The sequence below is a fragment of the Otolemur garnettii genome, unplaced genomic scaffold, assembly GCF_000181295.1.
Source record: "Otolemur garnettii isolate 467f Iridium unplaced genomic scaffold, OtoGar3 scaffold00099, whole genome shotgun sequence".
Taxonomy (NCBI): domain Eukaryota; kingdom Metazoa; phylum Chordata; class Mammalia; order Primates; family Galagidae; genus Otolemur; species Otolemur garnettii.
Genome location: NW_003852494.1, coordinates 4,275,091 through 4,290,486, shown reverse-complemented (window position 1 = coordinate 4,290,486; position 15,396 = coordinate 4,275,091). Strand labels below are relative to the sequence as shown.

Below are 15,396 nucleotides of genomic sequence, written 5' to 3'. Positions count from 1 at the left end.
CTGAGCACCCACTCAGGGCTTGGCCCCCCACTTGGCTCATACTCCGAGAGGGTAGGAGCCCAGGGAGAAGGTGAGGCTCTTCCACACCTGGAATAGAGCCTTGGCCGCCTCGTAGTCTTGGATGTCTTCATAAATGCGTGGCTCCTCGTCATGCAGAGCCATCCGGAAGTCTCCAAACAGTATGGGATCTCTCATCACTGTCTCCAATTCATCATTAAAATGCTCCATAACCAAGCTTCTTATGTACTCTTGTACCTTAAAACAAAAGCCCCCTTAAGGACCCCAAACTCAACAATAACGTATGCACTAAAACTTGTCAGGAAAAGAGTTTACACTATTATTACCTAAACAAATTTGCATTTGGTTTTTTTCTCAATTGCTACAAGGTACTTAATAACCAACCCACCCTCCTTTCCCTGTTGACTCCTAGTGACTATTTTTCTGTGATTGGTGCTTTTTTAAATGCTTATTTGTTTTACTCAGAATTCTGTGGTTAGAGTCTTGTATTGGCTGGTACATATCAATGTACTCACCAGCTGCTTGTCCATTTCACTGATCAGCCGATCGTGAAAGACTCTCAGACACTCATTCCTCCAGACTCTCACCATCTGGGCCACCGTATGGAATCTGCAAAATACAAGGGGCAAAATCAGCCATGAGGCCACATATGGAAGAGTGGGCTTATGCCACCATTTTTAGATGCTTACTCAGGGAGCAGGAAAGGACCAACATTTCTATAGTTCCCCCCTCACCTCAATTCTGTGCCCAACAGAAACTAACAAATTAAAGACCACAATGTTATCATCTATAACTTACCTTACTATAATGGGGGGGAAAAAAGAGTGTTATGTACATGCCATAAATGACATAAAATAAGTACATAATATCACCCATACTTGCTGGAATATATGAATTCTAAATCAAGATCAGGGCTACTGACAGCTCCTTTTTCTAAGAGTCAACTCCATCTGGCCCCAGTTCCAGAATTTGCCCTAGTTTCTGGCAAAGACCCATCACTCCACCCAAAATACCTGGAGCTCTTCTCTCCTGGACTGACATTCTGCACAATCTCATGGGCAGAGCAAAGAGCAAGTTTGGGTTCACAGAAAGACCTGAATTCAGTTTTCAGTATTTCACTGACTCCTAACATGAATCCACATAATTGGATTCTGTTTGCAAATCTACATAGCCTAAAGTAGACATTCATTTGAAAATGTAAGTCTAGTTTTAGTGGGAAATTTTCCATACCCAGACGTAAATCCTTCCTGTTTTCTGATACTTCTCCTAAGACACACATAACTGACTAGCAACTGGAAACGATGCAGTTGCATGAAAGACTCCATGCAGGGAAACCCCAAGTTCAGAAGTGAAAATCAGAGGTCAACAAAGTTGTCCCTCAGTGTCTCTGCTGGGATCTGATGCACTGTTCACATGTGGACATTTCTGCTGCTCGTAGTTCCACCTGTCTTCCACTAACAAAGTATCAGGCCTTATGCTAAGCATTTGTCTATTTTCATATTTAACATAAGCAAAAACACTGGGTAATTAATACACTGACCATCAGAATCATTGATAAGTTCTCTGTCATAAAAGAATAAAAGAAATCATCATACCTATGGCAGATATTTTAGTAAGAGAAACCAAACTCACCTCTCTGGGTTAGTGAGGACGAGACCGTTAAAAACTCGAGAGAGATCTCGAAGGTTAAAGATGTAGTGGAACTTTGAAGGTGTAGGAGGTAGGTCCTGAATAACACTTTTGTAAAGTGCTAACGTGCAGAATGTCAGCCGGTCACTCAAGGCTGCAACGTTCTCATGAAATGTCTAAAAAAGTGAAAAGATCCCCCCAAATGTCCTTCAATAGATGAATCAATAGATGAACACATACACAACGGAATGACTTAGTCACACTGCTACAGTACAATGAACCTTGAAAACATGAGTTAAGTGAAAGAAACCAGACACAAAGGACCACATATGATGCCATTCATAGGAAAAACCCAGAATAGGTGCATCCACGGAGACAAGAGGTAAACTACTGGTTGCCAGGGGACAAGGGATAAAATGGGAGTAACTGCTATGGAGTATGGATTTCCTTTCAGAGGGATGAAAATGTTCTAGAAGTCAATGGTGGTGAGGGTTGCACAACATTGTGAATGGGCTAAATGCCATAGAACTATATACTTTAAAATCATTACTAAGTCAATTTTATCATTTTAAAAGGAAATAAAAAAAGTTAAAATACCAGAGAATCTCATTCATCTGATCTGCTTTCGTCACTGTTGATTTTCATAGTAACTGACACATCAATATGATGTGAAACCAAAGGCCCAAACCAGCCCTCAGTCTGAGTTGTAGCTGAGTGGCACAAACCTCATAGTTCTGAAAACAAATGCCGTCAGGTGGGGTGTGAGCAGGCCAGGTGCTCACACGTGGCCTCCTCCATGCCTTTGCCTCACCCATATGGAGTGTGCAGACTCTGCTTTTGTAGGGAAGTGTCAGGATCAAAAGGTTATTGTTTAAATGAATGGGTTACATTTGGAGGACACATACGTCCTACTAATTATAGCAATAACTAGTGTCTAGTGAGTTACTGGATGCTAGCACATGGATGCTATGTGCTAGGCACTGTCAAGCACATTGTACACACATTTTTCTCCTCTCATTCTCTCCAACTCCAGCAAGGTAAGTACCATCATCTCTCTGCTCCAAATAAGAATGGGCGTGGGGAGAGTTCAAGGGACTTGCTCAAGGAGCAGAATGGGGACTGAATCAGGACCCCAAGCCCTTGGTTGAGTCACTGCTGTAACTCTGTGTGGTGTATGTAACTCAGGGGCACATCATGACTGCCATGGGACTTAGGTACTTTTGTCTTTTTGGACCCCTTCTATAAAAATGCATTAAAATTATAATTTGTAACTCCACTGGTATAGAGAAAATTTTTCCTCCTGATTTCAAAAGAAATTAAAACATTTTCCTGGGCCCTTAGGGGTATCACCGGCCCTTGGCATTGTCTCTGCTGCACCTAATGGTTAAGTCCGCCCTGCATAAGGACAGACCTTAGATTAAAGTTAAGTTACCGAGGTATGGCCTTTCAGGATGGAGGAATAAATTAAATGCAAAGACTCCTCTGATGGGAATGGCACATTAAAGACGCTGAACAGTGAGATAAATCTTGGGTCGACTTCATTGCGGCCTCCACCAGCTTTTCCCATTGCAGCAATAAAGCCAAGGTCTCGAATGCTTTTACAGTTCAGCTCCTTCCCACGGTCATACAAGTAGCCTTTTTCCAACAGCAATTTCAGCAAGGCAATGGGCTGCTGTGTGCCATATTCATCCACCTTGATTTTTTTTTTAAAGAAAAGAGAATAGTATCATAAAGCAGAACTCAGGGAGGCCTTTGCTAACTGACCATCTGAACTAAATCTTATTTTGCCTGTTATTCTCTCAGAACACCCTGGTTTTAGTTTCATAGGGCTTCTCGTGCTTTACAACTACATATCCATTTGTGATATTTTTAAGTCTGTCTTACTCACTAGACTGTAAGCCTTATGACAGCAGGGACTACACAGGCTTTACACACTGCACAGCACCAGTCCCATAGGAGGTGCTCTGTAAATATGTTAATTAGATGGATGGACTAGAGGGATAGACAGGAGGTAGATGGACAGATGGATAGATGAATAGACAGATGAGTAGATGGGTGAATGGATGGGCAGATGGACAAGTGAATGAATAAGTGGACAGATGAACAGATGGATGGGTGAATGGACAGATGAATGGATAGATAAATGGATGGGTAAATGGATAGACAGATGGATGAAATCAATGAATAGACAAATGGACTGAAGGATAAGTGAATGGATGGATGGATGGACAGACAGACAAGTGAAAGAATGGATAGATGGATACATGGAAGGATGAATAGAGGGATAGGCAGCTGGATAAACAGATGGGTGAGTGAGTGGAGAGAAAACAGAGCGGTAGATGGATAAACAGAATAGACAGATAAATGAATATGGGTATCTCAAACTTTATGGACACCCTGTATATGGATGAATGGATGGATGGACGTATGGACGAATCCTGGCTTTACATATAGTTCTTCTGGAAGATAGATTTTCAGTAAAAATGGTTCCATGAAATGATATAAATTTAAATTCTAGTATGCTAAGTGCAAAATTTTGTTTCTGGGGCCAGTGCCTGAGAAACAAAGGCTCTGGCCCCAGAAACACACCCATCTTACAGCTAGAGTTTTCCTTCCTCAACAAACCCAGAGAAATTCTTGGGAAGTGTCTGCCCTGTTGCTTTCCATGTATCTGGGGTCAAGGACAGTAATATCATTTAAAGTAGAGCTCATGTGGGAAACACTTACTCAAACTCATCCTGAATATAGGCTCAGAGGCTGCCTGCTGCCTGCTGCCTGCTGCCTGCCTTCCTCCTCTAGGAAACTAAAGAGCAGGAACATATGCACCAGGCTGGCTTCCCCCAGTGCGCACCTGTGGACACCATGCAGAGCTCTCACATTCACTCCAAATGCACACACCCCAACACGACCACAAGCACCATCTTGCCCCATCCTTCCCACTTCCTGAAGCCTCCAACTACCTTCGGCATGTTCATGTCATCCATGAACACCAGCAGGCGTTTCCCCATTGGCGGGCCGTAAGTGTCCTTGGTCCGCTTTTCCACATTTGCTTCTAAATTTCTTTGGATATCCATGGATGTGGTGCGGGAGGAGAAACTGACCATTAACACAATCTGAAGCAAAAAGAGATTATTCGAAAAGAGATTATTCCACTTCTTCTGCAGGGCGTCAGTAGTAAATATGGGAGCGTAAGGGCTGCACCTGCGGCCGCCATAGCCAGGGCGAGCCTGAGGGGCAGCAGGAGGGGAAAGGCCCAGAGAGTCGGGTTACAAGGCGGCGGGTCTGCAGTAGTTGTCGCGAGGGCGGGAGAGCGAACCTGGCAGAGGGTGGGTGTATACCGGGGTGAAGTGAGAGGGAACAGGCACTGCGGGTGGAGGGGTCTCCGTGGCTGTTTTCCCTTCTTGTGGCTGAACCTTCGGAGCCATGGTGAACTCGGGCTCCTTGGAGTCGCCACCGCCGCCACTGCCGTCTTTGGAGAGTGAGGGGCGCGGATGAGGCGAGCGAGGAGGCGGTGGCTGGAGTGGAGGGGACCGTGGTCACCATGTGGGATACACGGCGGCGAGTAAAGGTCCATTCTCCGAACGAAGACAGAGGCACTGGGCACGTCTCCTCCACCTATGTGGAGGAGCTCAAAGGGATGTCGCTGCTGGTTCCGGCAGAGGCCGACGGAGAATTTGTAATGCAGGAAGCTCAGCAGGGGGATGATGAGGACCTTCTTACTAATGCAGTAATTGAACAAATGATCTGCGATACGATCCCAAGCTAGGAGGGGCTGTTCAGTTAATGGTACTTCTTTGTACTGTTACTGATCGAGAGAACATGTTGGCTACAGCTAATGAAACTGAAAAAAGTGAATTTCTAAATTTCTTCTACAACCATTGTGTGCATGTCCTCACAGCACCGCTTCTGACCAATACATCAGAAGACAAATGTGAAAACGATAATATAGGTGGATTTAACAAAAACAACACAACTTGTCCCGATAATTATCAAACAGCACAGCTCCTTGCCTTAATTTTAGAGTTTCTCACGGTTTGTGTAGAACGTAACACCTACCACAAAAATATTATATTATGAATAAGGGCTTGCTAAGAAGAGTCTTGGTCTTGATGAACTCGAAGCATACGTTCCTGGCCTTATGTGCTCTTTGCTTTATGAGGTGGATAATTTGCCTTAAAGATGAATTTTATAATTGTTTTATCACCAAGGGAAATCTTTCTGAGCCAGTTATAGAGGCACTTCCGGATAATGGAACTCGGTACAATCTGTTGAATTCAGCTGTTACTGAGTTGTTTGAATTTGTAAGAGTGGAAGCTACCAAGTCTCTTACGGCACAGATAGTCGAAAACTTTTATAAAGCACTTGTATCGACTATGCTCAGACATTTAAAGGGTTGAAGACTAAATATGAGCAAGAAAAAGACAAAATCAGAAACTGAACAGTGTCCCATCTATATTGCATAGTAACAGGTTTCACAGAGATGCAAAAACCTTGGAAGAGGATGAAGAAACGTGCTTTAATGAAGATAAAGAGGAGGAAGGAAAAATAGTTGTAGCACCAGCGGAGAAATCTAAACCAGAAGACAATTTTCCAGATATCTATGAAAAATTTATGGAGACTAAAAAAGCAAAAGAAAGTGAAGATAAGGAAAACTTTCCCAAAAGGACATCTCCTGGTGGTTTCAAATTTACTTTCTCCCACTCTGCCAGTACTGCTAATGAAATAAATTGTAACTCTGTAGTGGCTCAGGCACCACCAGCAAGTTCTCATGGGTCCTCCTCCAAAACTACAAACTTGGCTACATCAGTAACAACCGCCAAGGGAAGTTTTGTGGGCTTAGTGGATTATCCAGATGATGAGGAACAAGATGAAGAAGAAACATCCCCCAGGAAAAGGCCTTGTCTTGGCTCATAAAATATTCATTAGGGGACCCCCAACATGTGGTCTTACTAAAATGCTACAACTGTTTCATGAGTGGAAAATCTGAGTAAGAAAGCTTTCTCACTTGAATTTATAAATGTACAAGGAGTAGCAAAAGACTCTCAGTGTATAAGCTAGGAGAGTTTAGTTCTGTAAAAAACCAGGCTTCCCGGGAATTTGATTGCCTGCTACTAATTAAGGAGTTTGCCTTTCAGGTTGTCCAGAAAAAAGCTAATAACCAGAATCTGGGAGATAGTTTCTCAGCAAGGGAAGTCTCAGGTCAGATTTGGGACGGTTTCAGGAAAGGTAAAGGTTGACAAAATAATGTTAATGGAGGGTTGTTCTATGGGAGTATCTAATGTAGAAACAAGTATAAAACTTCAGCTGCAAACTAAGTAACATTAATTGTATAACGGTGCTGGCTGTACTGTTGTTTTAATTAGTTGCCTCCTTTTAAAAGAATTTTTATGGAAAACAAATTCAGCTATCATAAAAAATAAAATTAAGCTATTGGGACCATTTCTTTAAAGATTTAATAGAAATGCAGCCTTTTAGATAGTTGGAAGGAAGCACACCCTGTATTACAGCACATGTTGAGTTTTTTTGTACCAGGAATTTTCTGTATGTGTTTTGATGAAAACCTGGATTCAATAGGGATGGCGTTGAATCGGTAAATTACTCTGGGAAGTATAGACATGTTAACAATGTTGATTCTTCCCAGCCATGAGCATGGTATGTTCTTTCATTTGTTGATGTCCTCTGCTATTTCCTTTCTTAGGGTTTCATATTTTCTTTTCTTTTCTTTCCTTTTTTTTTTTTTTTTTTTGAGCAAATGATCAAAGTTTATTAAAAGACAGTACACTACAGAGAAGGAAGACATCTATCTTATCAAGTGGAGAACACCCTTGGTTAGTGAGAATTTTTCCCCTTCATGATAATTTTCCAAATCTATGTTAAATGGTGGTGGGGGTAATATATTTACTATTTTTACTGGAAAGGGGGAAAAATTCCCAAATGGAGAGTCCTCCCATTTCTATCCCTGTAAAGCAATTTCCAGAAGTTCTCACAGTATTTGTAAACTGTGATAAAAGTGGTGAAAATTTTACTGTGTTTATGAAAATGGGTCACTTGAGGCTACTGTCACCTTACTTGTATGCGTGCTGCAAAGACCCATTTTTGTGGCCTTGGCCATATCTCCACACTGTGGCCTCTCTACCTCTGAGAGTCATTTTCGTAAATCAAACATCAGCTCAGTTTTTGAAAGCCTTCCTGAAATGCTTTTCTTTCTTGGCAGCCCACTCTGGTAATTTTGTTCCTTCTTATTATGGACAAGGGATCCCCTAGAATCATCTGCCCCTGTCTCTCTTTAGCCCTAAGGAGCAGGATAAACACAACTTTAAGACATCATTAACATTTGTCGAGTATTTCTACCATTTGAGTTGATTAGCAAAGTATGAGAAGTATTTAAAGACATTGTCATGTTCTTCATATATATAGACTATGAATTCTGTAACATACTGAAATGTGTGAAACCTGGTTATAAGATTCGATGCTATCTTCACAGTTGTAGGGGTTATCTCTGTCAAAAATTTCATATAGAAAATGGTTTGAGCAGAAGTTAAACGCTTGTCCCCTTCTTCACATTTATAGCCTTTCTGTTCAACATGAATTCTACTGTGTACAGAAAACTGTGATTACTGGCATAAATTCCACACACCTTCATTTTGTGATTTTTCTTCAGCATGATTTCTCTTATGTTTACTAAGGGCCAAAAATCAGTTAAAATGTTTGCCATGTTATTCTCATTTGTAAGATTTCTCTCCAATATGAATTTTCTTACATGTACTAAAGTTTGAGCTCCGGTTAAGTGCATTTCCACACTGTTCACAGTTGTAGGATTCCTCTCCAGTGTAAATTCTTATAAGCTTAGTATGTTACGAACACCAAGTAAGGTATTGCCATACTATTTGTATTTCTAGGGCTCCCATGTTATCTCTCTCTTTTTTTTAATGGACAGGCTGGTTTGACCCTGAGTTAAAGGGTTTGCCACACTATTCATATTGTAACATTTCTCTCCCGAAAGAGAGTACTCGCACCTTTCTGTACATAAAAAAAAAAATCATATTTTCTTTATAGAAGTCCTTCACCTCTTTTATTAGGTATATTCCTAAGTATTTCATTTTCATTGGGGCTATGGTGAAGGGAATTGTGTCCTTAATTAACCTCTCATCTTGGCTGTGTTGGCATATACAAAGGCAACTGACTTGTGGACATTGATTTTATATCCTGAGACATTACTGTATTTTTTGATGACTTCCAAGAGACTTGTGGTTGAGTCTTTGGGGTTCTCCAGGCATAAGATCATATCATCAGCAAAAAGGGAGAGTTTAACCTCCTCTGCTCCCATTTGGATGCCCTTTATTTTCTTGTCTTATCTAATTGTATTGGCTAAGACATCTAGCACAGTGTTGAATAGTAATGGTGACAGAGGACAACCTTGTCTGGCTCCAGTTCTAAGAGGAAAAGCTTTCAGTTTTACTCCATTCAGTAAAATATTAGCTGTGGGTTTGTCATAGATAGCTTCCATCAGTTTAGGAAATGTACCATCTATGCCTATACTCCTCAGTGTTCTAATTTAAAAAGGATGTTGGATTTTATCGAATGCTTTTTCTGCATCTATTGAGAGGATCATGTGGTCTTTGGTTTTACTTCTGTTGATATGGTGAATAACATTTATGGACTTGTGTATATTAAACCAGCCTTGCATTCCTGGGATGAAACCTACTTGATCCTGATGTATGACTTTTTTGATGATAAGCTGTAATCTATTAGCTAAGATTTTATTGAGAATTTTTGCATCTATATTCATTAGTGAAATTGGTCTGAAATTTTCTTTTTTAGTTGAGTCTTTTCCTGGTTTTGGTATCAGGGTGATGTTTGCTTCATAGAACGTGTTGGGGAAGATTCCTTCCTCCTCAATCTTTTGGAATAATTTCTGCAGTATAGAAGTAAGCTCTTCCTTGAAGGTTTGATAGAATTCCGGTGTGAAGCCATCTGGACCAGGGCATTTTTTTGTTGCAAGATTTTTTATTGTTTCTTCAATCTCAGTGCTTGAAATTGGTCTGTTCAGGAGATCTGTTTCATCTGGGCTAAGTCTAGGGAGAGGGTGTGATTCCAAATATTGAACCATTTCCTTCACATTATCAAATTTCTGGGCATAAAGTTTCTAGTAGTAGTCAGAGATGATCTCTTGTATCTCTGTGACATCAAGTGTTATTTCCCCTTCATCATTTCTGATTGAGGTTACTAGAGATTTTACTTTTTTACTTCTAGTTAATCTGGCCAAGGGCTTATCTATTTTATTTATTTTTTCAAAAAAACAACTCCTTATTTCATTAATTTTCTGAATTATTCTTTTGTTTTCAATTTCATTGATCTCTGATTTAATTTTGGATATTTCTTTTCTTCTGCTGGGTTTAGGCTTAGATTGTTCTTCTTTTTCCAATTCCATCAGGTGGTTTCTGAGTTTGTTGATGCACTCTCTTTCTGTTTTTCTTTTCTTTTCTTTTCTTTTTTTTTTTGAGACAGAGCCTCAAGCTGTCCCCCTGGGTAGAGTGCTGTGGCATTACAGCTCACAGCAACCTCCAACTCCTGGGCTCAAGCGAGTCTCCTGCCTCTCCCTCCCAAGTAGCTGGGACCATAGGCGCCCACCACAACGCCTGGCTATTTTTTTGGCTGTAGCCATCATTGTTGTTTGGCGGGCCAGGCTGGGTTCAAACCCACCATCTTAGGTGTATGTGTCTGGCGCCTTAGCCACTTGAGCCATAGGCGCCGAGCCTTTCTGTTTTTTGAATGTAGGCTTCTAAAGCAATAATGTTTCCTCTCAGGACTACTTTTGCTGTATCCCATAGGTTTTGGTAGCTTGTGTCATCATTGTTATTATACTCAAGGAAGTTAATGATTTCCTTTTTAATTTCTTCCTGTACCCAACTATAATTCAGCATAAGATTGTTTAACTTCCATGCCTTTGTGTGGAATATGTTTGTAATTTCCCCTTTATAATAATATATTTTCTCCAATTTTAATATCAGGTGTATCCAGATTAAGTAGAATGATTTTGAAGTATTTCTTTTTCTATTGTCCATAAGATTTGGCATGATCTGTTTTTTTGAAATTATCTTTTATTTTTATTTATAAATATTAGTTGTCCATTTTTTTGAGACTTTGGAAAAAACAAAATAAGAAGAAGTTAACTGATCAAAGTATTCTATGATAGACATACTCCTATTTGACAATGTGAATGTTACTTTCTTTGCATTATTACTATTATTATTGCTTAATATTTCGTTGCAGCAATCATCTGATTTCTTTTCTCAATGTATTTATCTTCATTCATGCTTTATGAGGTTTTTGTTCTCAGTCCTTATGTTAAACATTGTTATTGTCATTAAATTTAGCCTTTTTAATTCTGTGAAGGCAAAAGTGGAAACCTAATATACACATGTACAAGTAAGAAAAATAAATTTAGAAAAAAGAAAACCTGGATTCAAAATGGAGATTTTTGTTAATATGTTAAAATTCAGCACTTTTAGAGATAACAGAGAGGAAGAATCAGTACACTAGTATTCCAAATGATTTTCTCTAGAATCTTCAGAGGAGTGAATAGAACAGAAGGCTTTTCAGCTACCTACCATTGCCATCTTTTGTGGAAGACACTTTGAAGTAACTTTCTGCTATGTTAGTAAAGTTGTCTCTTTCTCTGAAGAGCTGCAGGCAAGTTTTAAAGTGTAATTTATAAAGACTCATAAAGAATAGTGCTAAGTGGCATTTAATATCTAGAAGCCATTTGATCCAAGAAGTTACTCAAGCCAAAGTCATCATGCAGCACATGAAGCTTTTTCATGAACAAGGGTGTAATATGTATGAAAGCTGCTTTTTAAAAAAGAGCAAAAGCACATTTCATGTACATAAGTGACTTTTGAAACTACTGAGGCAAACAGTAAGAGGTTTTATTTTTAGGACAACAAGTTAACTGTAAATATTTTAATGTGAGTTTGCTCATCTATGATCTGAGATCATGCTGAAGTGAGAACACTGCCCCTAAACTACAACTTAATGGATTGGGGGGAAAAAATAATAAGTCCAGCTATAATCTTTAGATCACTCTTATAATGTGTTATGGGTCCATTTTTCCTGGAACAGCTTAAACTGAAGCAGTTTCCCTGTTTTGGAGATTTTGTAATTTTAATTTTGGCTATTGTTTGGAAAAGATGGGCTGTCTCTATAGATATGAAATATAGATTTTCCATAAAATAGAAGTTTATTTGTATTAAAAATACTACTGTACTTGTTTTATACCATTTGTATACATGTTGTGATATTAATGCTGAACTGTAAAATTCAGGAATTAAAATGTGACCCTATAATTCCAATATATATATATATATATGTATATATAAGCATAAGCCACCATCTCTATTTTACAAACTCATTGGTCTCTAAATTAACCCTTCGATGACATAGCGTGGGTCTGTGCTTTATTATTTTTCAAGTTCTAAAGCAAGAATTCCACTTTCCTTTTGGCAGATTCTATGAGCCAATAATGAGTTTCTGTGTATGGGCCTTAGGGACAATGTGGCTTTGCAGAAAGTGGACAAGGGGTCTTGGCTCTGCACGGTTCTAGTTAGGTGACCTCCAAAAAGTCATTTAACTTCCAGAATTTCATTTTTTCCTCCCCTACAATCTGATTGTAATGACATCTATTTGGACTTCTTCAAAGACTGACTATATCATGTGGGATGTGATGCACAATGACATTTTCAACAACACTCAAAACACAGAGTCCCAGCATGCTTCACAAATAGGTCAAAGACAGCAGAAACAACCAGGAGTTGGTGGAGAGAAAGGTGAGGGTAGCCCCTCTCACACAAGTGTGACATGTGTCACTCTCGCATCCTTGAGCCCTCTTGTTCGTGTTCTTAGAGGGGCTGCTGAGAGCTTTGGGGTAGCAGTTCCCATGCTTCACCACACGCCAGCGGCACCAGGCAGGCTTGAGCCACACAGCACTGGGCCATCCCCAGAGTTTCCAATTGAATAGGTCTGGGGGGTCTTTTAAATGAGTTTTCAGTGCTGTCAACCCTGCTGATCTGGGGACCACACTCTAAGAACCACTGTCTTCCATAACGCCCTCCAATCAGGGCACCTGAAGTGCAGGTGACATAAGCTGGATGTGATGTAGCTGAATATGCATCTAAAGCCAATGGGCACCAGCTGCAGAGCCCCAGGGCAGGGAGCTGGGAGGAGCCTCTCCAGTACGGCTTCCCTGGGCCCAACTCCACAAACCTGCAGCTCCCCCAACTGTAAATGTGCCTTCTATGCTGGCCACACTGACACCCTAAGGTTAAATCAGCTGATGCAATAGGATGCCGGTGCACTCCAGCCCTGCCCTGCCTTCAGCCCTCAGGATATCTAGCAGAGAGCCCAGAGGGCTGCATGGCTACCTGAGCCCCTGGGAGTGAAAGAGGCATAAAACTAAGTGGGAGAATCTGAGAGGCCCTCCTCTCCTGAGGGCCCCGCAGGCCAAAACAGGAACTGGCAGCTTAAATGATGAACAGGCATTAATGAAAAGAGAGAAATGAGCCCTGGCAGATCTGAGGCAAGAATCTAAGAGCTGGAGCTCCTGGAAGTGAGAGGAAGCTTCCTGGGGGAGTCTTCACCCAGTTAGAAAACATGAGCAAAGATTGTGCAAAGCCAGGAGAGGTGAAGTGGGGAGCAGGGCAGGCCCATGCAGGATAGCCCAAGGGTACAGAGGAGAATGAGCACCTGCCTCCCTACTGCCTCTGCCTGCCCTGCCACACCCACACTGCCACATTCCCTGTAGTCATCATTGCGTTTGTCCCACTGCCTGCAAAGCCATTCAGGGCAGACCAAGGTAGACTTGCTCGCTGTTGCTTGTCCTGCACACACTGCAAACCCCATGTCTAACAGATGCCCCTCACCCAGCACCACCACAGTGGACAAAGAGCTGCAGGAAGCAGAGGAAAAAACCTAAAACATTTTAGAAACCCCCAAATGATGAAGAAAAACATGATAGCTAGCCTCCACAGGGGTCCCCAACCACCCTCCCCCAGGTACTTATACCCTCATGCACCTCCCCCACACGACACCAGGGTGGTTCTGGTTCTCCCTGAGCCACAGAATACAGCAGAAGGGATAGCCAGTGACTTCCAAGGCTAGGGCACAAAAGACATCATGGCATCAGCCTTGCTGTCTTTCCAGGACACTCAGTCTGGAGGAAGTCACCTACTACATCACGACCACACTCTAGCAGCCCTTGGAGAGAGCCCTGCAGGGAGGAACTGAGACTCCAGCCATGTGAAATGTTTTCCTGGACAAGGACCCCCAGCCCTAGTCAAGCCCTGGCCAGCAGCTTGACTGTAATTCTGTGAGAGGCCCTGGGCCAAAACCACCCAGCTATACCACTCCTAGATTTTCCCCCTCAGAAACTGCAATGACAAGTGTGCATTGTGCCAAGCTGCTGGGGTCATTTGTTATGCAGCAGTACAGAACTAATACTAGTAATGACTCACATATATGTCTTCATTCAGATTTCTGAGGAAGGTCTGGGTCGTGGCTGTCTTAGAAGTGCCAGATTCTCCAACAAAAATAACAGCTTGTTTAATTTTAACCATTTGTCCCAATATCCAAGTAGTCCGAGTTGTGTCCACAGTATGAACTATTAAAAACACATTAAGAAGGAAAACATTGCAGGAAGTCCAGACAGGGTGAGCATTTGGCAACTTGGAGTTCCACAAAATCCCTCAAATCCCCTAAAAAGCATCAGCACAACCTCAGTTGTGATTCCAAAAACAAAGTATGGAGAAACCTGTTCTGAGGAGGACCTTGTTATACCAGCCATTATTCTGACAGCTTTATCAAGGTATAACTTGCATTCCATTTTAGGTATACAATTTGATGAGTCTGATACAGTTATAAGGCTATATAATTGTTACCACAGTCCAGGTTTAAAATGCCCAAACTAGGTTTTATTTGTTTGTTCATTTTGAGACAGGATCTCACTGAAGTGCAGTGGTATCAACATAGCTCACTGCAGCCTCCAACTCCTGGCCTCAAGTGATCCTTCTGCCTCAGCCTCTCAGAGTGCTAGGATTAAGGTGAGTGCCACCATATCTGGCTCTACACCATTTTTAACATCTAATTCTGGTTTATACTCAGGATATTAAAAACTCAGCTTCCCTGTTGCTCAGACTCCTGAAAGATCTTATTTACTAAAGATAGAATGAAACCACAAGTCAAGTCTGGCTCAATTCTACATTAGCAGTTTTCAATCCTGATGGGCTCCTCACTCTATAAGCACAATGGACCCAAATCATTTACATGCTCCATGAACATATTTGGCCCATATTTCATCTAAATACCCAGAGGAACACATTTAAAGTATGTCTCAGTATATAAATGCCCACAGCACACAATTCTGCAAGGCAGCACTGTTTACAAAATACTGCCTTGTTCACTCTGTTCCATCCCTTTCTTGAGTCCTTCCCATGCCCAGCCAGCTCTGAGGGCTGATGGGAGCCTAAGGAAACATGAAGGAAAACAAGGCAGCACCATGCGTGCGGGGCCCTGCCAGCAGGGGAGGAGCTGAGAGGTGCAACCATCCCAAGATGCTCAGAGCCAGCAGCAGACTGAAAGGACCTAAGGTGCTGCCCTCTCAGCAGGGCCCACAGCTCCCTCTTCTCAGTTTCTCTCCACCAGCTCCCTGGGTAGGACTCAGGGTGCCAGAGATACTACAAGGTCTCCATTACTCCT

General features: G+C 41.5%; 1 protein-coding gene and 1 pseudogene across 1 annotated transcript in view; one reads left to right on the top strand and one right to left on the bottom strand.

Moving 5' to 3' along the window:
* The window catches only part of DNAH10 (dynein axonemal heavy chain 10), a 161,990-nt gene that overhangs the window by 50,769 nt on the left and 95,825 nt on the right, over window positions 1–15,396 (bottom strand). Inside the window, exons 44-49 of the mRNA XM_003796031.3 lie at window positions 14,157–14,302; window positions 4,608–4,760; window positions 3,080–3,340; window positions 1,651–1,823; window positions 534–627; window positions 88–255 (exon numbers count right to left, since the gene is read on the bottom strand). Of these exons, the coding sequence (XP_003796079.1) occupies window positions 88–255; window positions 534–627; window positions 1,651–1,823; window positions 3,080–3,340; window positions 4,608–4,760; window positions 14,157–14,302 (995 nt within the window). The remainder of the gene's footprint in view (window positions 1–87; window positions 256–533; window positions 628–1,650; window positions 1,824–3,079; window positions 3,341–4,607; window positions 4,761–14,156; window positions 14,303–15,396) is intronic.
* On the top strand, window positions 5,189–6,561 carry LOC100943676 (annotated as a pseudogene).